At 32.2% G+C, this 27,497-nt stretch overlaps 1 protein-coding gene across 1 annotated transcript; it reads right to left on the bottom strand.

Moving 5' to 3' along the window:
* Window positions 1-26,414, bottom strand: LOC139512706 (serine hydroxymethyltransferase, mitochondrial-like). The gene is made up of 12 exons (XM_071300563.1): window positions 26,318-26,414; window positions 20,104-20,253; window positions 19,665-19,744; window positions 18,609-18,809; window positions 15,889-15,970; window positions 14,497-14,619; window positions 13,976-14,115; window positions 13,161-13,323; window positions 11,020-11,119; window positions 9,240-9,395; window positions 4,148-4,255; window positions 1-3,045 (listed from the first exon to the last, which is right to left on the bottom strand). Exons 1-12 carry the CDS (start codon window positions 26,339-26,341, stop codon window positions 2,918-2,920), a joined length of 1,455 nt encoding a protein of 484 aa, XP_071156664.1. The 5' UTR covers window positions 26,342-26,414; the 3' UTR covers window positions 1-2,917.
* Window positions 26,415-27,497: the final 1,083 nt, after the last annotated feature.

The raw sequence follows: 27,497 nt of genomic DNA, 5'->3' as shown, positions 1-27,497 counted from the left end.
ACCACATCAGATTTTTATTTCAGATATTCACAACTCCATCTAAAAAAAGATAAAATTTCATATGAGGGTTAATAATTAAACACAAAAACCCCAAAATATATCTTAAATCATAAGTTAAGTAAACTGTGCACTTCAAAAGAGAAAGAATATTTCAAAGCAAAATAAGCACTACAAAGTTAAAACCTGCCTTTAAAAAACACAATAAAACTTCAACTTCATTTTATAAATTTCCAAAATGATCTATTGGGTAGCAGAAAAAAAGAATTTATGTATTTCAATACTAACCAATAATAATTATTATTATGTAACATTGTGTATGTAAATAAAAAACAATAAATGTAATACATTGTACAATCTTAAGTACTAGTGTTATAAAATTATGTCCTCTCGAGCCATTCCATATCACAAGATAGTATTTTGAAACTAATGAGCTAGGCATCATATAGCTTTTGTTCAAATTGTCCTATTTTAAATTATTTTATGCACTGTCCTTTGAAATTTTAAGAATTTTTTTGTTCTGCAGTGGCAATTATCTTGGATGTAGGGCATAGTTATTGAAGTAGACCATTATATTCACATGTTTTTTAAAGCATAATTAAACAGTCAAAATCAGTAACTATTTAGAATATAATAACAAGTTTCTATTTAAAGTAAGGGTGGCCATATTAGACGGGAAGTAGAGGTTGTCTGATACAATTCCAACACGCTAATAAGACTTATCAAAATATGTGTGCAATACTTGATCTTAAAATTATGTTATATATTTGATTTATAAAACATCTGTAACACAGCAAAATTAAGACAAATCGTGAATGAATTTGAAATAACTGCAAATAAAACATCTGTAACACAGCAATCTCAGTTTTATCTTCAAACTGTCATGAGCACTTCACAAATAACACTATTAAAAGTAATAAATCAGACAAAATGTCTTACTCAAAAACATTTATCACTGATAAAAACAAATGCTATAAAACTTATATAAGTTATCTAATTATCTATAACTATCTGTCTATACATTCTATTATTTGACCTAAAACTACTAAAAATGCTGATTTTACCATGAACACATTAACATTAATGACCTCTCAATTATTTCTTCAAAATAACTAGTAATCTTGTCTTACAAAAATAGCAAAAATGTGCATTTAGAAAAAATGCATTTTCTATCATATTTGAAAATAAGAAGATATGACTGCCAATGAGGCAACTCTTCATCCTTTTAAAATCAATGATGCTAATCTAGGAATAATAAGTTTAATTTATTGAATTTGTTTTTGTTGGCTAATTAAAGAAATGATCAATCTGTTTATTGTTTTGCAAAGGTAAATAGGATAGTAAATGATGTATCAAAAAATTGGAATGTTAAGGGATAAGGTCTTTACAATGTTAATGATGTATGAACGTTTATGAGAAAACTTTTGTAAACGTCTTCATAGAAATAAAGTAAACTAGATATTATATAAAACCATTACAGCTTTGCAACTTACCTCATTGAAAAATATATAAGTATAATACTGATTTTAATTTGATTTCAAATGTACAAACTGTTTTACAAAGTACTACTCTAGATAAATAGATTTACAAAGTAATCACTGAGAAACAATTTAACAAATGATTTTAATGTGTATTTCATCCATTTAAGGTATGATATCATTTTAAACCATCCAACTTTTGAATATCATAAATAAGTTTTTCTCAATGAATTTACTTCTTTTTTTTCCATATATAAATCAGAATGTAAAAATATACAGGATATTTATAAAATACACTTATCTCCTAACAAGTTTAAATCCCTCTAAAAAAAGTTATATATATATGTTACAATAAAATACTTTTATTATTAGAGATTCTATGACATTTTAGTACATGTATGAGATAAATATCCTTTCCAATAATTGAAGTTCCTATCAATTTCATAAAATATACTGTGAACTTGAAAGGAAACTCCACAGAAGGGCATGCAATAATCTATGTATCATGAGGTAGTCAAATATTTTGGCGCACATATGGGTGACAATCTTTTTACCTCTACCAAAAATCTTCAAGTAACTAGGATTCGACTGGCCTTGTTATTTTTTAAATTTAACAATGAATGCAGTGAAAATTTGCACAATTTTCAACTAACAAATATAAAAACAGGACACTGGATCTGTATTTCAATAAGTTTGAAATAAAATTATCTTATTTAATCAACATGAAATGATTTTTTTCTGCTGAAGATACCACAACATTGTGAATGGAAATAGGCAATGTGTCAAAGAGACAACAACCTGACCAAAGAGCAGAAAACATCCTAAGCCAAGGCCATCATGAATAATTGTCTCATTTATTTTCCAACTTTCTAACATTAGTTTAAACATTTTATTTTGGACAATCCTCATGATTTTTTATACAGGGACAAGCACCTATTCCACATTCCTATTTGTAATTTCAACAAATAAAATTGAACATTAAATAAAAAATACAATCTCATGTAATAAAACAATTTAAAAATATGCCATTAACTGAATAAAGACAATATCCTCTCAAAATCTTAATTCAGTATGATAAACAAATGTAAAATTAAAATAACTAATGATGTAAAAAACAAACAGCTGCTTTTGTAATTATTAACATGGCAGTAACATTTAACAGTGTATACATTTAATCACCTACAGAAACTTCTTATGGATGACTATTTAAAGAATTATTACCGGTACATGAAAATAAAAGAGCACCAATCAATGACTTTTTCCCTAAACTGAACAAAAAAAAAAAAAGTTTTAGTGACGATTATTGTATTAACAAATAACCTTAAAGAAAGAAATATTTTAAACCTGCTACCATGCAATTGATTAAAAATGATAACACTTTTATTTTAACATCTCCATCTTAGTTCAGAAAGTCCAGTGGTTTGCTATTCTATGTTCTACAATTATCTATCTGCTAGACCTGGCATTGGGAAACCTTCAGCAAATTCCTCAACTTCAGATCTTAGAGAATCCAGCTGTTTAATGATGCCTGCATCACTTATTACAAATTCTTTAAATTCCTTTAATGTTTCTGAAAATATAAAAAAAAATCAAAAAATCATTTAACATATACTATTAAAGTCATATGAAATGCGTTTCTGGTGCCAATCATAATATTAATTAATATTGAACCAATGCATGAATATATAATAAACAAAATCCTCTGTGCAATGTTTTACATTTATTGAGAATCCTTAGCCTATAATTGACAAATAAAAAATCCATTCTGTGCTTGTTGATCAAGAACTTTAGCTGATAATTAAATTTTGGGTTTAGGTGATAAAAACTTTTCAATCATATTCTTGATAAACAATCAACACAGAACATAGAGCATGTAAAAAGTAAGTGAGATCATAGAGAAGTGTTTGTTTTTTTGTTATTTCTGCTTTATTTTTAATGCATTCCCATTTGCTAAATGAAACTTTGTCATGGCAGTTTTTAAATTATATGGTGTATTAATTTTTTTCTTTCTGAAAAGCTTTAAAATCTTCCTTTCGTATATGTTTTCTCATCTCTCACCAAGATTTAAAAAAAAAACTACATTAGACATGTTTCAAATTATTATATATCACATCTTCACTCTCAGCAAAACATGTTTAATACCTTAAAAGGCGAAAAATTGTCTTTAAATAAATAATTTCAACACAAAAGATGTTCACCTCTGAAAGCAAAGACAGGGAGCATATCATCAATGGATAAAGTATGCATAAAACTAAAATACCAATCAAAGTGCTTGTAAACACAGAAGGAAAAAAATAACCTTAATTTATCAGTCGGAAGTAAAATTCAATATTGCATTGTCAATATAGCATTGGTTGTAGTTGATTCAGCTCTGGACAATGGTAGATAACTCCAATTTTTAAAGATGATTTGAACAATGACATCATTTATATTTTTAGAACGTATATTAGATTCCTGCAACTTGCAGAAGTAATGTAATTTTCTTGACAGGTGTAACATCTTTTTGTGACTTTTATATCTGAGCATATATTACATTGAAACATTTCTGGAAATGTTACGATCAATGCACTTTATAAAATAAGTAGTGATAAGCCTTGGAAGATTTAGATATCAAGTCAGTAACTTAGGGTATTGACTGCATAAACTTTACCCCAAAACTGTTATAGACTCACTTGTATGTTTCTGTGCATCCAAACATATATGAACTCCACGATCTAGGTATTCCATTACTCTTTTGAAATCAGCTTCTTTTAATCCACGGGATGTTAGAGATGGTGCACCTACAAAAGAAATAGTCTTCTGTATAAGAATAAAGAAATTACTGCTCTAAACAAATCTGTCACATAGACAAATAATTATTCATTGACTAACACAGGTATTAACTTATCAGTAGAATTCCTTGCATAAATTGAAATATCTTTAAATTGGTGGAATACCATTTGACTCTTGTCTATGCAGGCTTGGATAACTAAATAAATCATCTCCTAAGGTATAAGAGATGCAGATAATGTCCCCATTGTAATAAACCTTCATTTTTTGGGCCTCTTATAGATTGCTGTTCAGTGTGAGTCAAGTCTTTGTGTTGACGACCGTACTTGGACCTATAGTGGTATACTTTACAAATTGTGACTTGGATGGAGAGTTGCATCATTGGCACTCATAACACCTCTTCTTGTATCTACTTTCAAATTCTTTTTAAAACTACATGATTAATGTGACAATTCTTTTTTTAGTGCAAATATAAAATTGTATAGTGTAGATTTGATTGGTTCAAATAAAGGAGCAATTGTTGATGAAAGTGTAAATACAAGATACACAAATGATAGGTGATTCCTATTAATTAAGTTATATATGTACTTAAAATAAATGACTTTAGAAGAATTGAATTAAAATTGTCTCATTATTAATCAAAGCTTATCAATTTTTTTTAGTGAACATGAAACATGATTAATCTATTGATGGATGCCTCATATCAAGCTGCAAATATGACATGCTTTCAGAGCTGTAGAAGTGTGATATGATCATTAACCTGGCTTGGCACTGGACTAACAGCTGAACTATATTTACAACATGGTAGATTGAAAGTTAAGGCCAAAATAAAAAGATTGTATGTTTGCCCAAACGCGACCGACCCAAAATAAACCCGCCGCCTCAAATTCTTTTTTGACGTTTTTTTGAAGAATTTTTTTTTTCGGATTTTTTTGGGGTCCGCTCCGTCATCGTACAAAACTTAATGTTTGTCGTCTTTGCGTTTGAAAGTAACTGTGAATAAGATTAAAAGAAAGCGTATAAGAGACGCAGTTAATCGATATTCGATATCTTCTGATTTAACGAACGTAAAGAAGTAAAACATGTGAAGTGGCACAGTTTTTTTACGCTGTAGTTGTCTGTACTACCAAACCCTTACCTATATGCTCAATGTTAATTTCATCGTGTTATCGAATATCTGATTAGAATATTCAGGTAGATTTGTTCAAAACCATGTGCAATCGAATATTTTCAATGTTATTCTGACAGGAAATGGATCCGGAAGTTGCGAATTTACAATCTTGCAAGAAGATTTTGTTTTTACTGAATAAAAAAGAATTATTTCTTGATAAATTGTTGTCTTTAACTATAATCTTCCTTTATCATGTAAATTAGATGCCCTTTTATTCAAATAGTTCAAATTTACAAGTCTCATTAGACAAGATCAGTACGTTGCTGCTTGGGAGAATTTGATAAAACTATAATTGCTCACAGAATCAGAAATATAATCTTAACTGAATGTAACTCCTTCTGAATAATTTATTGCAATATGAATATAAATCCTTTATGACAAGAGAAATCTGACTTTTGTCAGAAATATTTTTTTCACATGTGCAAAAGTAAAAACATGTTATTGACGCCATATTGGATTTTTATACAAATTTGTGAGGAAGCCTCTAGAACCATGACCTTAAAATAAATAGTCTTCAGAAAACGTTAACTTTATGTAATTATATTTTATCAACAATGATTATTTTCAAAAATTAAACTTGATTATTTAAAGAAATAAAATTATAACAAATACGTTTTAAATTAGTTTGGAGATTCTACAGAACATGCTTTGATCTATTTATAGCCAAATTAGTTTACCTGTGTGATAATGTAAAATATTTTTTTTCTTCAAAACATAAAAAAGACACTAAGGATGATAGATAATAATTCATATAAATATTTCAGGACATTTAATCTATTTTAATAGAAATAGGATTTAAAAACTGCAAACAAATTTAATCATTATATATTAAATCAGCTGATATTTTTTTTACAAAAACATCGTGTTGATGGAACTGTTGAAATCACTTCATAAATCCACCAGCCCTTTCACACAGTTAGCAATTGTCAGGATTATAAACATCTCAGGATACAAATCATATTTAGACTAATTTATTTATAGAGGTTTTAAATTCATGGCTTTTGTTTGACTCTACAAAGGTTTGACGGGAAAATAAAGATATACTGTTATAAGATCTTTTAATATTTTCATGCAGATTCTGATAAAAAAAACTAGAGGCTCTAAAGAGCCTGTGTCGCTCACCTTGGTCTATGTGCATATTAAACAAAGTACACAAATGGATTCATGACAAAATTGTATTTTGGTGATGGTGATGTGTTTGAAGTTCTTACTTTACTGAACATTCTTGCTTCTTACAATTATATCTATAATGAACTTTGCCCATTAGTAACAGAGAAAAATATTTGGTAAAAATTTACATAAATTTACCAAATTAATGAAAATTGTTAAAAATTGACTATAAAGGGCAATAACTCCTTAAGGGGTCAATTGACCATTTAGGTCATGTGGACTTATTTGTAGATCTTACTTTGATGAACATTATCGCTGTTTACAGTTTATCGCTATCTATAATAGTATTCAAGATAATAACCAAAAACAGCAAAATTTCTTTAAAAATTACCAATTGGAGGGCAGCAACCCAACAACCGGCTGTCCAATTCATTTGAATATTTCAGGGCAGATATATATTGACTTGATTAACAATTTAACTCCTTGTCAGATTTCCTCTAAATGATTTGGGTTTCAGAGTTATAAGCAAAAAACTACATTTTACCCCTGTTCTATTTTAAGCCGTGGTGGCCATCTTGGTTGGATGGCCAGGTCATCTGACACATTTTTCAAACAAGGTACCTCAAAGATGATTGTGGCCAAGTTTGAATTAATTTGGCCCAGTAGTTTCAGAGGAGAAGATTTTTGTAAAAGATAACTAAGATTTACGAAAAATGGTTAAAAATTGACTATAAAGGGCAATAACTCCTTAAGGGGTCAACTGACCATTTCGGTCATGTTGACTTATTTGTAAATCTTACTTTGATGAACATTATTGCTGTTTACATTTTATCTCTATCTATAAAAATATTCGAGATAATAACCAAAAACGGCAAAAATTTCATCAAAATTACCAATTCAGGGGCAGCAACCCAACAACAGGTTGACCGATTCATCTGAAAATTTCAGGGCAGATAGATCTTGACCTGATAAACATTTTTACTCCATGTCAGATTTCCTCTAAAAGTTTTGTTTTTTGAGTTATAAGCCAAAAACTGCATTTTACCCCTATGTTCTATTTTTAGCCGTGGCGGCCATCTTGGTTGGTTGACCGGGTCACGCCACACATTTTTTAAACTAGATACCCCAAAGATGATTGTGGCCAACTTTGGATTAATTTGGCCCATTAGTTTCAGAGGAGAAGATTTTTGTAAAAGATTACTTAGATTTATGAAAAATGGTTAAAAATTGACTATAAAGGGCAATAACTCCTTAAGGGGTCAACTGACCATTTCGGTCATGTTGACTTATTTGTAAATCTAACTTTGCTAAACATTATTGCTGTTTACAGTTTATCTCTATCTATAATAATATTCAAGATAATAACCAAAAACAGTAAAATTTCCTCAAAATGACCAATTCAGGGGCAGCAACCCAACAACGGGTTGACCGATTCATCTGAAAATTTCAGGGCAGATAGATCTTGACCTGATAAACATATTTACCCCATGTCAGATTTCCTCTAAATGCTTTGGTTTTTGAGTTATAAGCCAAAAACTGCATTTTACCCCTATGTTCTATTTTTAGCCGTGGCGGCCATCTTGGTTGGTTGACCGGGTCACGCCACACATTTTTTAAACTAGATACCCCAAAGATGATTGTGGCAAAGTTTGGATTAATTTGGCCCATTAGTTTCAGAGGAGAAGATTTTTGTAAAAGATTACTTATATTTATGAAAAATGGTTAAAAATTGACTATAAAGGGCAATAACTCCTAAAGGGGTCAACTGACCATTTCGGTCATGTTGACTTATTTGTAAATCTCACTTTGCTAAACATTATTGCTGTTTACAGTTTATCTCTATCTATAATAATATTCAAGATAATAACCAAAAACAGTAAAATTTCCTCAAAATGACCAATTCAGGGGCAGCAACCCAACAACGGGTTGACCGATTCATCTGAAAATTTCAGGGCAGATAGATCTTGACCTGATAAACATATTTACCCCATGTCAGATTTCCTCTAAATGCTTTGGTTTTTGAGTTATAAGCCAAAAACTGCATTTTACCCCTATGTTCTATTTTTAGCCGTGGCGGCCATCTTGGTTGGTTGACCGGGTCACGCCACACATTTTTTAAACTAGATACCCCAATGATGATTGTGGCCAAGTTTGGTTCAATTTGGCCCAGTAGTTTCAGAGGAGAAGATTTTTGTAAAAGTTAACGACGACGGACGACGGACGACGGAGGACGACGGACGCAAAGTGATGGGAAAAGCTCACTTGGCCCTTCGGGCCAGGTGAGCTAAAAAAAAAGAATTTGCCTACCTACCTACCCACACCCAGTCATCATGGGTCGGGTTTGGGCAAACTGAAATATTTTTAATTGTGGCCTAACAGACCACAGAAATACAACTCAGTAACAAGAGCTCCTACCAGGACATATCTATAATTCTGAGAACCAAAAGTTGTCCATTCTCCAAAAAACTGTCTGCTTAGTGAGGATCTAGCATTGCTAATTTTAAAGTCTTTAGTTTGACCTTGCCAGGTATAAAACTTATAACTGCACATGCACATGAAAATTAAGCTTGTGTGAATTTTACATGAATTGTGAGTGAAATGTCCCTGTGTATTCTAGATAATCATACTACCACAAGACCCATAATATAGTAAAATGAAACACACAGTATATAAACTTTCAGGCTCTTTTTTCCCCCGATCATGCCTTTACTCACCTAATCGTAGACCACCTGGAGTAACAGCACTCTTGTCACCAGCACATGTGTTCTTATTTACTGAGATTTCTACCAGTTCTAGAACTCTATCTACTCTTGATCCATCTGTTCCTTTAGGTCTAAGATCTACTAATACTAGATGATTATCGGTTCCACCTAAATAAGAAATAAAAGTATGCTACATTACATTATTAAATCAAACATTATTAATTACCTTCTTTCTAAATTTCTTTTAGATATTAGTGCTAGTAAAACATATTACAATGGGTGTATTCTGTCCCTTCTTGACAGCTACTGATTCTTCTTTGGAATTTACTAACATACAAAATGTGTAAAGGGCAAAGATATTGATCTTTTAAACAAAGTATCAAGAAAACTTGACACAGTCCAGATAAGTTCATAACAGGTTTTACATTTCTTTTTCTTCTTGCATGCAAATTGAGCCCTTTGAGCCTTTCTCATGATAAACAGAACCATTTGATTGTTAATTGATCATGTGTAAGCATCTGTATTTGGATAAATTTTTATGAGGGGCTCTGGCTCAACAAAGATAAATTATTGTACTTATTAGTGTTCACTTACTTTAAATAAAGAATTCAATCTTATAATTATTATCATTGCACACTCAACTAAATACAATAAGCCTGTTATCAAAGTGATTGTCCAAATGATCATACCATTAGAGGTGATGAAAATTCATGTGTAAAATGTTCATTAGTCAGTAAGAAACAAGAAGTTATGGTTCAAGGTCTCAAAGTCAGACTTCCAAGATACATTCATTTATCAAATAACTACAAATGTGTGTTTTAGATGGATGTCCACAAGAACACAGCCTGATCAGATTTACTGGATTCAAAAACCTGATTTTACCACTTACAAATTTGAGTTGTTTCCCCTTGATTGCAGGGTTCTCACTCAGAAAAGTCTAAGAATCCTGCATTCATGAAAATCTTTCTTGACACCTCATTTTCAAAACAGGTGAGTTTAAAGATGAAATACCATTCTAAAATAATGTATCAACTGAGCACATATATATCGCCATGGCCAAAAATGACAAGCCCATAGACCTTACTTTAAATACAACTTCACTTCAAAAAACCTAAGTTAGATTGATTGGTTTAACCTTGACCCTCCTTAAGTAAAAACTTTGGTTGACTCAAACTTTTATTACTGTTCTGCCATTTTCACGATAACAAGAACTGACTGCAAAACGTGTTATAGTTTATTGGCATTGATTATAGGTCTCCCTGTGTTATAAGGAAACTTCAACTGACAGGCATCATGAAAAGTTAGGATTTTCAGACAATTTCTTTCAGTTTTCCAATCGAAGGTCACGGTTTCCTCTGAGCACCCCGTCATCCTCAACTAATAAAAACTAGCTGCACGAAATAGTCCAAAAGAGGTGCTTAAAAGTGGTGTTAAATTACCAACAATCAATCAATCAGACAATTTCTAGAGACCTACCCTAGAGTAGTCTAAAATATTCTAATATTGTCTATATTTGTTTTGCACGTAATAAAAGTAACTGAAAAATATTTTTATTATAATTCTAAATATGGATCAGATGACTAAAACATACTTTTTTTTTCAAATATGTATCCTTTATCAAATTAAAAACCTAGTAAAGGTTGGGTAGATACTTGCATGCCTCACTCTAAATAATTTATTGAGCCCAATAAAAGATACCGATTACAAATCAGAAACAAAGAGTTACTTTCTGCTACAGGTTCTTCCCTTTCAGAGATATAAAATACTCCCTTCTTGTGTATTAACTACATACCTGATACAACATCATAACCTTTCTTCAAAAGTTCGGCTGCCATTATCTGAGCATTCTTCACAACCTGTTTCTGATATTCTACAAATTCCCCAGTCATTGCCTATAATGGTATAAATATACATATACTATGTAACTTTTAATAACGGAAAACTAATCCATTTCTTTTAAGATTTACCATGTTTGACTCTTATAAAAAAATTGGTACAATCTCTATTACATTTGTAATAAATAATTGTATAATAAATAAAAACAAATTGCATGTGTAGTTTACTAGCTCAAACTCCAATTGTTTGATATAAACAATAAGAATCATTGGTAGTACATCATTTTGAAGGTTTTACAGATATTATTTACAATCTGGATCTACATCTCTATCATGTGTTTGAAACCTTCCTTGTTCTAGTCACTGCAAAGAAGTCTTCCTTGTTTGTGCATTAGGTATTTAAATAAGAATGCATCAAAATGTGATGAAAAGAGTGAAACAATAATCCCAAAATACAATACATGTTCATGTTTTTAATTAATTGAGACTAAGTGTTTAATAAGAAGTTTCTATTTATTTTCATTGTTCATTGATACTTCAACCAATACAAGTGGCTACATCTGTAAATTCTGTGGCATCTATTTATCTTGTTCAGAGTCGGCTAATGTGTCATAATTATTACATTTACAGATCTATTAGAACGAATAATTCTAATATGATGTTCTTCAAAGGCTTTGAGTACACACATCTATTTGGACAAATAATTCTAATATGATGTTCTTCAAAGCTTTAAGTTCACACCCATGGTAAAACATGAATCAATTATATATATTAGCTGATTTGTTCCAAATTAATCCATTTTATGAATAAGATACATGAGGTAAATTGGAGTAAATGACATCTGTAAGAAACAGTCCACCTGTCTTTGTTTTGTTCTTTCTCGACACAAGACAAAAACAAGACAAACCATATGACAAGCTGATGTCTAACCTGTCTGAGTGCTACAGCAACTGCCCCTATCTGGTGCTGATGTGGTCCTCCCTGTAGAGCAGGAAATACTAACCTGTCTGAGTGCTACAGCAACTGCTCCTATCTGGTGCTGATGTGGTCCTCCCTGTAGAGCAGGAAATACTAACCTGTCTGAGTGCTACAGCAACTGCTCCTATCTGGTGCTGATGTGGTCCTCCCTGTAGAGCAGGAAATACTAACCTGTCTGAGTGCTACAGCAACTGCTCCTATCTGGTGCTGATGTGGTCCTCCCTGTAGAGCAGGAAATACTAACCTGTCTGAGTGCTACAGCAACTGCTCCTATCTGGTGCTGATGTGGTCCTCCCTGTAGAGCAGGAAATACTAACCTGTCTGAGTGCTACAGCAACTGCTCCTATCTGGTGCTGATGTGGTCCTCCCTGTAGAGCAGGAAATACTAACCTGTCTGAGTGCTACAGCAACTGCTCCTATCTGGTGCTGATGTGGTCCTCCCTGTAGAGCAGGAAATACTAACCTGTCTGAGTGCTACAGCAACTGCTCCTATCTGGTGCTGATGTGGTCCTCCCTGTAGAGCAGGAAATACTAACCTGTCTGAGTGCTACAGCAACTGCTCCTATCTGGTGCTGATGTGGTCCTCCCTGTAGAGCAGGAAATACTAACCTGTCTGAGTGCTACAGCAACTGCTCCTATCTGGTGCTGATGTGGTCCTCCCTGTAGAGCAGGAAATACTAACCTGTCTGAGTGCTACAGCAACTGCTCCTATCTGGTGCTGATGTGGTCCTCCCTGTAGAGCAGGAAATACTAACCTGTCTGAGTGCTACAGCAACTGCTCCTATCTGGTGCTGATGTGGTCCTCCCTGTAGAGCAGGAAATACTAACCTGTCTGAGTGCTACAGCAACTGCTCCTATCTGGTGCTGATGTGGTCCTCACTGTAGAGCAGGAAATACTAACCTGTCTGAGTGCTACAGCAACTGCTCCTATCTGGTGCTGATGTGGTCCTCACTGTAGAGCAGGAAATACTAACCTGTCTGAGTGCTACAGCAACTGCTCCTATCTGGTGCTGATGTGGTCCTCCCTGTAGAGCAGGAAATACTAACCTGTCTGAGTGCTACAGCAACTGCTCCTATCTGGTGCTGATGTGGTCCTCCCTGTAGAGCAGGAAATACTAACCTGTCTGAGTGCTACAGCAACTGCTCCTATCTGGTGCTGATGTGGTCCTCCCTGTAGAGCAGGAAATACACCACTGTTTATACGCTTTTCATAATCATACATGACTTTGTTGCCTTTCTTGTCAACACCTTTCTGACCTTTCCTATAGAATATCATGCCAGACCTGAAAAGATAGACATTGATGATTAATTAATGCAATGATAAGAATGATTTGAACAACAACTTTTAATCTTTGTATTAATTAATCATGCGTTGAAATTTTAGCAACACATTCTATATAATCAAATGATTCTTTTAAAAACAAGTTTAAAGCATTTTTTGTATGTTTTATATTTATTCCAATATTTAACTGGAATAAAGGTCACATATATAGCATTCAGATATATAACAGATACTGATTAGTCCTAAAGTAATTGATTGTTTTTTGGGCATTATACATTCAGGCAATTGGAGGTCAATGACATCTTGTCCAAATAAATCTTTGACTCAATGGCAAAAAGGTTTAAGATCATGATAAAGCAGTTAAGGTAAAAAAGTGAATATCTATACATTTAAAATAGTGGAGTGAATTTTCCAAAGTGACTTGCCAAAAAGATGAAACAAAAAATATTACCAGTGTGTTATGTAAAAAACTATGTTACGACAATACATGACACAAGACAATAATGTTGAACTCTACTTCATAGGTGATGTAATAAATATCATCATTATGTTTATATGTTACTGTGGTAAAAATATCTCTTGAAGGAGAGAATACAGGTAAAATCCAGGTATATCCAGAAAAATAGCTAAATGAGGTATGTAAATACACTTACCTTGGTCCTCTAAGTGTTTTATGTGTAGTTGTGGTCACTACATCAGAATAATCAAATGGACTTGGTATAATTCCAGCAGCTACAAGTCCAGATATATGTGACATGTCTGCTAACATTACAGCTTTTACTTCATCACAGATCTGTACAAATAATTTAAATTAAAGATATTCTAGTTACTCCCTAAACAAAGATTATTGCTTTTGAAATATGTAAAATCAATTGAGATTAAATGTCGGTTGTATCCTGTCTGAAAATAGTTGCCTGGTAAAACCAAGTGGCAAGAAAAAACTTTAGTATATTATTTAAACATTGAATCATGAAATGAGTTCAATGACAAAGGTCTGTGTCCAAGCTATGGATTACTCAGTACTACAAGCTTGTGAATAATTAAACTAATTGTTTTCAAGATATTTAAGCTGGAAATCTTCTGATAGCTTCTGTATGGTCTTCATTCTGTTACATTCTCTCAAGAGGGAGGTAAGATATAAACTAAAATGTATAAAATAAATACATATACTAACCTGTCTATAAACTTTATAATCAAGAAGTCTGGAGTAAGCTGTTGTTCCTGCAATAATAATCTTTGGACGGAATAATCTGGCTGAGGTTCTCATACCGTCATAGTCTATAAGTCCTGAGACTGGCTATAAATATAAACATACTAACATATATCAAAGTATACCAATGAAGGGAACATGAAAACATGAAATTAAACAAGAGAATGAACAAATCAAAGTGCTTACAAGCACTGACGGATAAAGATTACATTAATTTATCAATGGGAAGTGAACTTAAATATTGCATTGTATAATTTATAAAGCATTGGTTGTAGTTGATTCTACTACAATTCTGGACAAAGGAAGATAACTCCATTTTTTTAAGATGATTAAGTTGTGTACTTTTTTTTGACAAGTATGTACAACATTTAATATTTTGTGACTTGAATATCTGAGCATATATTTCATTGATAAATTTCTGTTCATGCACATGTATAATGTACAGAATGTTATGATCAATGCACTATATTTTGTGTATCTTAGTGGTAGCTTAAAGCCCCAGATGATTTTGATTTCAATTCAGTTCCATAGGGTTTATGATTACATTTCATGCAATCTTTAACCAAAAATGACATAAACTTATTAATACTTTTAATATCATTTATTGTAAAGAAACATGAATTAGTTACTTCAATTTTTAACAATGTTTAACTGAAGACTATGTATAACAAATCTATTGAAATCAATAGACAACTTTCGAGTTCGATGCATTTCCGTCAAAAACTCTGGTTTTAGTGAACGCCATTTGTGCTTTTAGGGATGTCGTCACTTCCATTATTTCTAGTTTATCCTGCACAATGACGATCACTAAGACGCTTGATGAACGTAAAAAGTGCAGGGATACAGGCGACCTCCTCTATCTGGTAAATGACGTCAGAAAGGCGCGTATAATTGACGAGTTTTTTCCAGTGACGAATGAACTCGAAAGTGGTCTATTAAATTAATACTGTAGATTTATTTATTTTCATTGTACCTATTTTCATGGATTAAAAACTTCCATTTTCTTGGATATTTGAAAGTATTGTGGATTCATTTATTTTCGTTGGATACCAAATTTCGTGGATTACGTGTGTACAGGAGAACCACGAATTTAAATGTTCAACGAATTACAAATTTTCTAAAGGAATAACTGTAGACTTTGCCAAAACCACGAAATTAAATATCCACGAATATGTAAGTTTTCCTCAAACCACGAAAATTGGTACCCACGAAAATAAATGAATCCACAGTAAATGAAAATTTGTATTTTAGATTCATGGCTTCCTCACACCTACCAAAATTGATATCCATGAATATGAAAGAAGATGTTTTATATCCATGAATATGAAAGAAGATGTTTTATAAGTATACACTTACATCTATTTTGTATGGCATAGATTCAAAGTATATTGAAGTAGCTGATATCCTTTTTGTGTCTGTCATAAAACCATGAGTTAAACTGAAAAAAATATATATGAATTAATACGATGAAATAAGAGAAGCCTAGCCTGAAAATGGAAATATACTTGAAAAAATAACCTGACATCATGTTGTTTATGTTTTACTTTATTTTGAACATGAACTCCCTCTCTCTGTAGTTTGTTAAAAATAAAGAAATGACATGCCTAATACAGGCTGTTAGCTATATATGATGCCATTATATATTTAAGTTTAATTTACAAATTCTTCTCATCAATAACTTGATTTTTCTGATTTAAAAAAAAAAAATAATCAAGATCATAGACATGCAGATTACAGACACATCCCAGTTCCAACATGTCCAAAGTGACAAAGAGATAATAGTACATGACAAATCCTACTCAAATATCTGAAGCTATATCAGGCAAGATAATCCAACAAGGAATGCAGATTTGGGAATGTATTGATATATTAATTATATCATCTTGACCATAAAGTTTATTAGAATAGGAAATTACAAGTAGCTTTTAACAATTTTAATAATTTTTTGTTATTTAACATTTTCATAACTTTTTGAAAATTTTTTCAATTACAAAGGTATAGTTGGTAAGTAAATAGATTAAAAACTTATACTATACACCAAACCAATGATTGCAGAAAACTTTGATTTAAATTGTTTCTGGTGGCTGTGGAGGTTTTTAAAAGTTCTTATATAATTAGTCATAGTTTTTTGTATAAATTATAAGTCAATTTAAAGGAAAAGTATTTAGATGGAACTAATTTTAACATATAAATGAATCACATGTATTTTATTAAGCCAATTTAGTAAGTAACAGGACTTAAAAATCATATAAGAGGTAATTTAAAAAAAAAAGATTATTAAAAGGTAATCTAAAAGCCAACCAAAGTTAACCTGAGACTTCGCTCTGATATCAAATTGATTTTTAACTTCATTTATTCAAACTTGAAATGAAGACTAAAACATGAGAAAAATCTGACTTTAAGATCGGTTTATAAATCATATTTATTTAAGGATTTTAAAGCTGTTTCATTCTATCAATTAAAGTATCAGTCAAATTGTTTTGAGAATGTTGAAATGGTTTAGATTGGCTTTAAACAAGGTTGAGAAATGTCAAGATAAGAACAAAACTGGTATTAACTAAGTTGAGACAGACAGATATATACCAGTTTAAATTTATCAAATTGTTTAAACTCATATAGTATTGTAGGGTACTGCAGCCAATACATATAAGGGAAACATCAGACATTTAAATATTAGGGGCGACCTACATTTGCACGGATTTTAAAATGACACGGATTACATTTGCGCGGAGAAATGGTACTAAATACGTTTGCACGAATTTACCTGTAGTTTACCTGAGTTTTTTTTTTTTACCTGTAATTTCTTTTTCGATTATTGTTTTTGAACATAAATTGGTTATCATGCCACATCTTGTTATTTCATATATAGACAAGTCTTTATTTGTTTATATAATCATGAAAAAGCGCCATTTATGTAAATGAACATTATTGAATAAAATACTGAAACTATTAGGTAAAAAGAACATTCAAAGTATATAGCCATGAATAAAACGCAGTAAACATGGAGATGATATCTATACGGGAATCATCTATAGATCAGTCATTGTCTGGTACATTGTACCTGTATCCTATCGATTTGAGATGGCATTGACAGGAAATTTCCCCAGTTTGAAATTCAAGAAGTTGTTGACCGGTAAACTGAATTTTTTATTTGTCTGTGCGTTTTACGAGGGCTTGGTTATCGCTGCAGCGAATTTTAATGTTAGTAGTCGCCTGAACTTGTAGAATAATCTCAACGCAAGTGTAGATGATTGGATGAGTGGAATAAAACTGCTCATTGTTATGACTATGAAAAGTCTCTGGCCCGTCGTCTCAGAGACAATAAAGTCCATCTTGTTAGTTTTTTATTATTATATTAAGTAAATTTGTTCAAATTAATTTCATTTTATTTTAACAATATAATGTAACTTTTTTAAAAGTTAAAGATTTATTTTTTCCTGTCTTTTTTTAAATCTGCACAAATGTAGTAACTTTTCAACAGGTAAATTTCGTAATGCGTTTTAAATGTAGGACAAATCCGTGCAAACGTAACATGCTGAATATAAGATAGACAACATTCAATTCAGTTTTGTAACAAAGTGTGGTACTGACACTCCTATTTAGTATGGCACATCCATCATTTAGTTCATGATACAATGTATTACAGGTAGCATCCTTAAAGGGGCACTAGCTGCCAAATTCATGTTCACCGATTTGACTCAGATTCTCATATTTATTTATACCATGGTGAATAACACTTTCCCAGGTGAATATGCTTTTTTATTCAAAACCCAATTCATAAGAGAAACCTACTAAAATAATACCAATATGGAATAACATAATATATTGTACAATTTTTAATATGAATACAGCAAATGTACAGTTAAAGGAGATAAATAGTAAATAACCCAACATAATGAGTAAACATGTTGCTTACATGTACATTTAAATACTAAGGTAAATGTGTATGCTTTTTTTCTTCATTAAAGGTTGAGTGTGGTGATCTCTACTCATTGTTTTGTCAGGTTTATGTCTGATGTTAAAGCATTGATTAATCTTAACACATAAAACCTGATTTGCAGCATTAAAGTACTTACTGTCCTCCGTCTGGTAAATCAAGGCCCATAATTCTGTCATGTGGTTCAAGTAGTCCAGTGAAAACTTCAAAATTAGCAGGACTTCCAGAGTATGGTTGAACATTGACACCCCATTGTTCTGGGTCTAACTTGAAACATTCTAAAGCTCTCTTCTGGCATAGTCTCTCTACATCATCAATAAACTTGTTACCTCCATAATATCTGATATAAACATTATTTTCTTTTAACTAATATATATAGGTTACTATATTCAGAGTGAGAATTGCAAAACTTCATAGAAATACATCAAGGTCAGAATAAAATAATATGCTAAATGCTAGAAAACTTAAACAGTTTTCACTATTACAAGATTATTATTGGAGAATTGTTAAAGATACTAAGCTAAAATTATCGCAAACCTGTCAGAGCTAAAAGTGTACAAAAGATACAACACATCACTGTTAAGCAACTGTTCAAATATAAATATATTCAGTACATGTATCTGAGAAAAGTGTGACATAGATATTTGTTGGATAAATAGATTAACAGTTACCAAAGGTGAAATCAATATAAACAAGAGTGCACACATCTGATGACATGTCCCTACCCCTACTTGTAATTATAATATAGGAAAATAGTATCTTGAGGTTCCACATACAGAATATTTTAAGGATTTGACCTTATAACCATTCACATTTCTTCAACACCTAATAAATGGCAACATAAATTAGTCACTAGGATTTTATATTTTCCCAACAGCAGCATCTGTTAAGTGTGTAAGTGTGTTTTTCTGTAGAAATGTACATCTACAAATGCCACAATGAATGAGTTCCTTACCTAGCACCTGGGTCTGTAGTAATGTACATGTACAAATGACACAATGAATGAGTTCCTTACCTAGCACCTGGGTCTGTAGTAATGTACATGTACAAATGACACAATGAATGAGTTCCTTACCTAGCACCTGGGTCTGTAGTAATGTACATGTACAAATGACACAATGAATGAGTTCCTTACCTAGCACCTGGGTCTGTAGTAATGTACATGTACAAATGACACAATGAATGAGTTCCTTACCTAGCACCTGGGTAACCCTCAGAATATTTATTTGTCAGACATGATCCTAAAACTTCTGTTACAGCTCGACTTGTGAAATTCTGAAATTAAAATAAAACAGTTGCTTGAATATTATACATGTTTAAACCTCACTGCAGCAACAGTGCTCCAGCTAGAAATTGAAAGGGGCTGGGTGCCAGTGGAGAGCAGGGCAATTCTCAATTGTGTTTGATCTAAATGGAACAATATTGGAAGTTTCAGAAGAGAAGTTTTTTGTAACAGAAAACAACATCAACATATAATGGACCCCATTGATGGCAGTCCATGTATCTGAACAGTCTGCTCACACCAGCATTGAGGCCAATGAGCTAAACAAGAGGCTATAAAAATCATGCTTCACTCACCTACATGTACAAAAATGTACATCTATATACATCTTCAACAAGTGTCAATGACTCACCTCAGAAGCTATCAGTTCAAGACCTCTAATTTGTCTATTCTTTTCATTCTTGATAATAGCCAATATTTCTGGATCATCCTCTGCCAAAGGCTCATTTCCTGTCCATAGCAGACGAAGGCTGTTCCTTGACAGGACAGACCGTCCAAAAGCCTGAAATATTTTTTGAAAAGTCAATAGTGGAGTAAAACATGGATTCAAATTTAAATATATATTCCATACCAATTTTTCCAAAAGTATGTCGATTGAATTGTTTCCAGTTTAGTCATGTTTGTCACATTGCAGGGCTTACTGTAACATGACTGTACAGCAAGGCTTCCAAAACGGTCATATATTCCGGACATTTGTATAATGTCCGATAAAAGTCTGGCTGGGCAAAGCATGAAACGGTCATATACTTTTTTGTTTTCAAGGCTTTCTTAAGAGACGGGTCATTTGTAATAACATAATTGGCGATCTTTTTGACCTAACATTTTGCCTTCAACAGCCACACATTTCCGGTCATAAAAGTGACATGATCATTAATTACTATCAAAACAACCCCTACTTCAATACTTTATAATTTTAATCAAGGCTAATTAGTTGTTGGACAGCTGAAATCTACCTGTTCAGGCGACAGGTAAACTATTTTCAGTACGGACATCGTATAAATCAATCGGTCTATTCAAAGTTATTTTTTTACATTTCAGCGGTTTGTATCTAACCTATTTAGTCCAGCAGATTCAAATTAAAAGAAATACATTTATAAACATGATTTGATGAATTTTTTTTTAAAAGTTTTAAATGAAAAATCGTCAGAACTACATTGAATGACCGAGAACACGTGTGCGCATGTGCACAGGTGGGAAATTTAATTTTGCATCCTACATTTCTTCAAAAATGCTAAAATTATCATTGATACCTGTATCCAGGGTTTTCCATTCATTTTGGCCTAACAGGCCAAAATGAATAAGTAGGCGGTCACCGGAAAGAAGGGGGGGTCCGAGGGGGCTTGCCCCCCCCCGAAAAAATTTTTGAAATCTAGATTCAAAATCCTGGCATCTGGTGAATTTTAAGACAATATTTTATGCTTGTCAAATTGACATACTACCAGCAGAACTTTTTTTCTAAAAAATTTTGTCTGCACAATTTTCAGAGTTTGAATACTGCTATAATTTAAACGTTCACAAAATTGAGCATACTGTTCAATTCTGTATTGGATACAGCAATTTTATTTATTAGAAATTTTAATTATAGATAGGATGCACACTTTATTCTATATAATCATGTCTTTTAAGCTTTTGTTTTGAAATAATTTTGCAATATATTTAAGGTCAAATCCAAAACTAAACATGCTGTTGAAACAAAAAACTTTTTCAAGTCATCCATGCATAACTAAAACAAACAAAATTGGATCTGAAATTAAGTCACACTTTTCATCTCTTCCTATCACACATTTTTTTGAGTGCATTGAAATGGTTCCAAAGATACATGTAGTATTGGCCCTATTGGCAAGAATTCATAATGAAAATTACCATTAAAAAGGATAAAAAATATTTTAAAAATGTATGAAGCCAAATGTTAATGATCACAAGAAGTAACATTTATAGTTTTGCTTTATTTCAAAATTAGGGTTTTAATTTTACATCTATATTTAATGCCCCTCAATTGATGTTTTCTAACTAATAAGTCTTAGTGTCATGATTTCATGTATTCTTGTTAAGTGTGACTTAATTTTTCAAAATTAAATTATATTTTTAATTCTGTCTGACAGCAAATTTGATTTGTAAATATTCCTTTATCGTAGGAAATTTTCTGTATTTGCTTGAAGTATTCAGGCCTGTTGGGTCATATCAAATCAGGAGACAAATAATGTATTCCATGTCTCCCAATTTAGAGACATCTCTAGATCTGGAGGCTGTCTCCCGATCGTGGAATATCGACTAGCTGTCGAATCTTCGATACAGCGTAGTGCATTTGAACCAAATTGACAATTATGTCATCGATTCATTCGCGACTATTAATAAAACACAACAGAACAAATTGAAAAATAATGCATGCAAACGTTATAAATTGTTTTATCATAAAAATGAAAATAAAAATGGAACCCAACATCCACATATTCCAACATCCTTATTTAACTCATGTCAAACATTACTTAACCTGTCTAAGGAATAAAAATATTTCATTCCTGGTGATATTTTAATATATTTTAGAAAATCACTAGAACTGACTGAATAAATTTATAGAATTGCTTGCATCCAATCCAATAAAGTTACGACGTATAGAATAGTCGTATAAGTAAAATATACATCTATTTTTTTTTTGACTGATGACGATTGAACCGGCCAAAAAACTGTTTGAAACGGTCAATTTGGCCGGCGGCCGGTTCTTATGGAAAACACTGCTGTATCTAACGTTCATTTCAAGTTTTTTGTTGAAGAAATAACGGGGAAAGAGCTTCTTCACTCAGTCATGCTTTGTAAACATACACGGATTTTACGTATCCGTTTCTGGTCCATGGCTTACCATTGTCATGTCAACATCCGGTTTAAGAATGGGATTTTGAAATCAAAAGTAAAGTTTTTGACAACGTCATTTTGCACAAATAAAGAGTCTAATGCAGATATGAGCACGCTGATATGCACACTTCGAATGCAGTGATTTCCAACCCTCATTTTGGGGCAGAATTTCAGCCCCATTCCCAAAGAGAAATATGCTCTTTTTTTCCCAATTTTCAGCTCTAAAATTCCCAATTGTATATGGACATCGTCGCGAGATTTTGTTATTGTCGTATCTCCGTATCGTGTATTATTTTGTTGACAAATCTCTGAGCGTTCGGGGTATTTCGGGAGTTATCATTATCGTTCACTTAAGACGATGATTGGTTTGCAATCTTTTTTGGATTGCATTGCAATCTACGATATTCTGGTCACGTTTGCGCTTGAAACATCCGAATTAATAATTCAATGACAAAGCAAAAAAATGAGACATAATGTAAACAAAATGAACGTGGATCATGTCTCATAATTCCAAATATTACACAAAGAAGCTAAAGGCGGTGGACGGTAGTAAATGCCGGAAGCTGGAAGCTTTTGGATTCAAAAAGTCGTTTCTACTTCCTTCTGATGAAACAAGTGAAAGAAGGAAAAGACCGACTCTCAGATACAGAACTGGAACAACTAGTTGACATGTTTAAAAATAAACATGAAGGAAAACTTGGAATTTTAAATAAAACTAAAAAAAAATGCTTCAGATTTCAAATGTGTCTTTTTAGAATTTCTATAGATTCTCATCATTATAAATAGAATCAGAAGGGATAGGTTGAATTTTACCTTTCAAGAGTAAAGTTACAAAGCTTGAGTGCATGCAAATGTGTCCTCAGACACATTCAACTTTTATTTTTAATCCTTTTCCTTAAAAAGATAGCTTATTTTGTAGGCAATTCATGCAGTTAATCCTTCTCAGAATGCAGGATTTTGCACCTAATTTTCAAAATTTTCTTGGGGGCATGCCCCCAACCCCCCTTAGCGAGGCAAACACGGCTTATGCCGTGTGCCCGCCGTCGTAAAGACCAATCATATTTTTCCCAAACCATAATTTTTTTCCCAATTGCATGGGCCCCAGGACCCTTCCCCTAAACACCAGGAAAATCACTGGAATGATGCACTGCCAATTTAATAGTTTACTTAAGAACATCAAATTCATATCAAAATAAAGTTTGATATCGTATTTTGTTTTATCTAATGTCAATCACTGGGATTGCTATCTGATTAACATTATTGCCTTTTGTAACTTTGTTTTAAGGGATTAAAATCGGGATCAGATATAAAATGTCCGGCTGTCTCAAATATTTTTTGGAAGCCTTGCTGTACAGTATCAATTTTGCTAATTGTTGAAGGTGTAGGGTGACATGATCAGACATATATGCCAATTACATTCTTGTCCTATGGTCTCTGGTGGATGGTTGTCTCATTGACAACCCTTAACCATACAACATCTGCTTATTTATTTAAGAATTGAGGTGTAAAAGCGTTGACTGAAGTGCGAAAGCCCTTCATTCTAAAAAATGTGCACATGGTCAACGCTTTTACAACCCTATGAAGTTACAAAAAGAAGCATTCAATACTTATAATTACATTTTTTATGTAGGACCATGAAAGCACGATATTTGTCAAGTTTTTTTTTAATTTACCTGTGCACTTTATTGTGGGACCTCATATCATCATGAATGATAAATTTTATTGTGTAATGAAGTTGATTAAGGAATAACACGAGATTGCAGTGTAGCCAATCTAGATAACGTATTATAATGAAACATACATTTGTACATCTAATGTAAGAAATATATTATATATAATAACCTTGTTCTGTGACTGTTGACTATATGTGTATGTATTAAATCATGAAAATAAATAGGGAATTTCAAAAGTGACTATGGGCCAAAGATGCCTCTGCTTGTAAATATGTCTGTGATTATAAGCATTGTGTATAAGTTTTATAGCAATTGGTTGAGGTAAACTGAAGTTAGAGAACAGAAACGACAGATTTAGCAATTTTTCCATTTATAAAGGGATATTACTCATGAACAGCAAAAATGACGCAACCCAATTTGAACAAGATAAAATTAAGAATGGAAATGGGGAATGTGTCAAAGAGACAACAACCTGACCATAGAGCAAACAACAGCTGAAGTCCACCAAAGAGTAGTGTTTTGTGGGAATAAGTGTGGTGCATATGTTGTCAGATGAAACAGTTGACATGTATACTTCGGTAGGCTGGCTACAAAAGATTCTGACAAGTGAAGAAATTAAAGGTAGGCATGTTATACACCATTGTGTTTTAAATTTACTGCATAACAATTTTAAGTGGGGTTGATAAATTAAAGAAAAATCGAAATTTAACTGAATTTCGCGATCAGGTGACATTTTTCAAAAATGCCAGTTAAGAATCTTTTGTTATTATTAAAGTATACAGGATTTTTTTTCTGAGACAAGTGCCTGTGTCCGAATTAACTTATTGATGGCATGGATGGTATTAGTTGTCTTTATAATCTATACTATAAATCCCCTAATTTGCAGTGAACAATCATTAACAGGTGATAAAACTGCCAAGACAAGGTATTTAACTTTATCCCATTGTCAGTAAAATTAGAGTGTTACACAATCAGGTAACAGTATTATCGAAACTGCATGAGATTGGCACGAAATTTTGATATTTGATTTTTGAAAAGGCTTCTTTTTAGGGCATTTTCGAGACAACGGCGTCATCCAAAGAAGTGAAAAAATTAAATAAGGGCACAGCGTTTATCCATGCTAAACATGCTTGGTGGAAACACTTTTAATACATGTAGAATATGAGTTGACTTGCACATGATTTTAACATTCAAAGATCATACATGTATATAGAAAGGAAGTAAATGTTACTACTACTAGTCTGGTCTTAATTCAATTGTTTTCAGTTTGTCAATCTGTGTTTTGAAGGAATTTATGAGGAAATCTCTGAACCCTAGTCCTAATAACTATAAATGCCTTGAAAGGCTACTTTAATTTTTCAGTGACACCTTCATATGACCAGTCGTAGGAAGGTATTACAAAAAAAAAATTAGCTTTTCAAGGTCATAATTATTTGGACTATCTGGAACAATGCATTATTATGCAGAGGGAAGATGGACCTTTATTAGGGCTTCGGGATCAGGGGTTTTTAAGTTTAGGATTTTGGAATTGATCCTTTCAGGGTTTGGGAATTTTTTTTCAAATTTCGGGATGTCAGGATTTAAATTTCTTCAACTTTGGGACCTCAGGATTTCATGTTTTAAAGCCCAGGATTTCTGGATCAGAACCGCTCGGACCCCCACCCCCCTTTTTGAGCAGGCACAAATGTATCAAAGTTCAAACCAGCTGGCAACAGTGTACATGATACATGCATGTTTTAACAGAATTTTATGACTGTTTTTACGAAATTTTCATGAATTGCATTGTCTACACTGTATTCTTTAATAAGTTTCGTACTTTATTTAAAAAAAAAGGTTTTCAAAAGAATAAAAGAGTTTCTGGAAAATTTCCACGCTCCAAGTTTTTTGGTACTGGTGACGTAACATAAAACTTTTTACCGTGCTTGCTTTGTGTCAAATGAATAACTTTATTCATTAAAATAATGCCTGAAACATTTTGACCAAATTATCATATAAAGTTTGTACCAATAGTGCATATTTTTAATGTAAATTATGAAAACTTACTGCAGAAATTTTCCTCGACAACATCTTTTAACCTTTGACCTGTTATAAGTAATCTGTAATGAGAAACCGGATCCGGTTGGTGAAATACGGAAAAAATTCCATTGAATCAAGAAGGGCAAAAATGGGGAAGCTTCACCGATACTGGAAAAATATTTATAGAGATAAAAAAAAAAAAAGCGATTTAGACACTCACGAACAAAATTATATCATTGAATGAAGATAATGAGAATAATAGGAGACAAAAAATAATTAAAAAAATGTCTTAATATGTGTGTTTTGCTTGCATGTTATTTGCTTACATGGCACGGTTATTTGTTAATAATTATAAAGTCGATTTTAAAAGCTCAGTAGAGCTTGTGTTACTTTGTTTACGTTGTATCGACAATAAATAAAACTTTGATTTGATTTGTATTATGTAGAAAGTCCTTGCCCAAGCGTGCGAGTCCCAAGACTACTAGTGAGTCATACCGACTTTGATAACTTTGGGATATCATACTATATTGACGTTTAATAGTAGTAGAATCAAGAATTTGACATTATTGTATATAGTAATAATAGTATACAAATCGGTATCCTTGGTATGATAGTCCTACTAGTGAAGCGGAATCGTTTTATATAGGCAGTGGCTATTTTGTCGACTCTGATTAAAATATCTTAATTCAGGCCGGTAAAATAGCCTATTTCTATAGAAATTACTATTTTACTTTTTATTTGCCAGCTTTTTGTAAATAGTTAATATTTGCATGTACTTTTGAAAAATACTACAAAAAAGAAAAATCTCAAAAATACTGAACTCCGAGGAAAATTCAAAACGGAAAGTCAATGATAATCAAATGGCAAAATCAAAAGCATAAACACACCAAACGAATGGATGACAACTGTCATATTCCTGACTTGGAACAGGCATTTTCTCAAGTACAAAATGGTGGATTAAACCTGCTTTGATAACTGAAAATGTGCCGCACTGTCAACATAAAAGAATCAAATAATTACTGATATACCAGTTGTTAAATAAGAAAACATCTAACAATATTTGAGACACATTTAATTGTTTAAAAAAATATAAAGCGTAAATAATTATTAAGAATTTATAACAAGAAAAAAACAAAAATAAAAACATTGAGCAACCGGCATTTGATGCAATGAAATCATATCTTAACATGTAGTTGAAATTATTTCT

Source organism: Mytilus edulis, chromosome 2, assembly GCF_963676685.1.
Source record: "Mytilus edulis chromosome 2, xbMytEdul2.2, whole genome shotgun sequence".
Taxonomy (NCBI): domain Eukaryota; kingdom Metazoa; phylum Mollusca; class Bivalvia; order Mytilida; family Mytilidae; genus Mytilus; species Mytilus edulis.
Note: the sequence above shows the minus strand (reverse complement) of the source record. Positions and strands in the feature narration are given on the sequence as shown.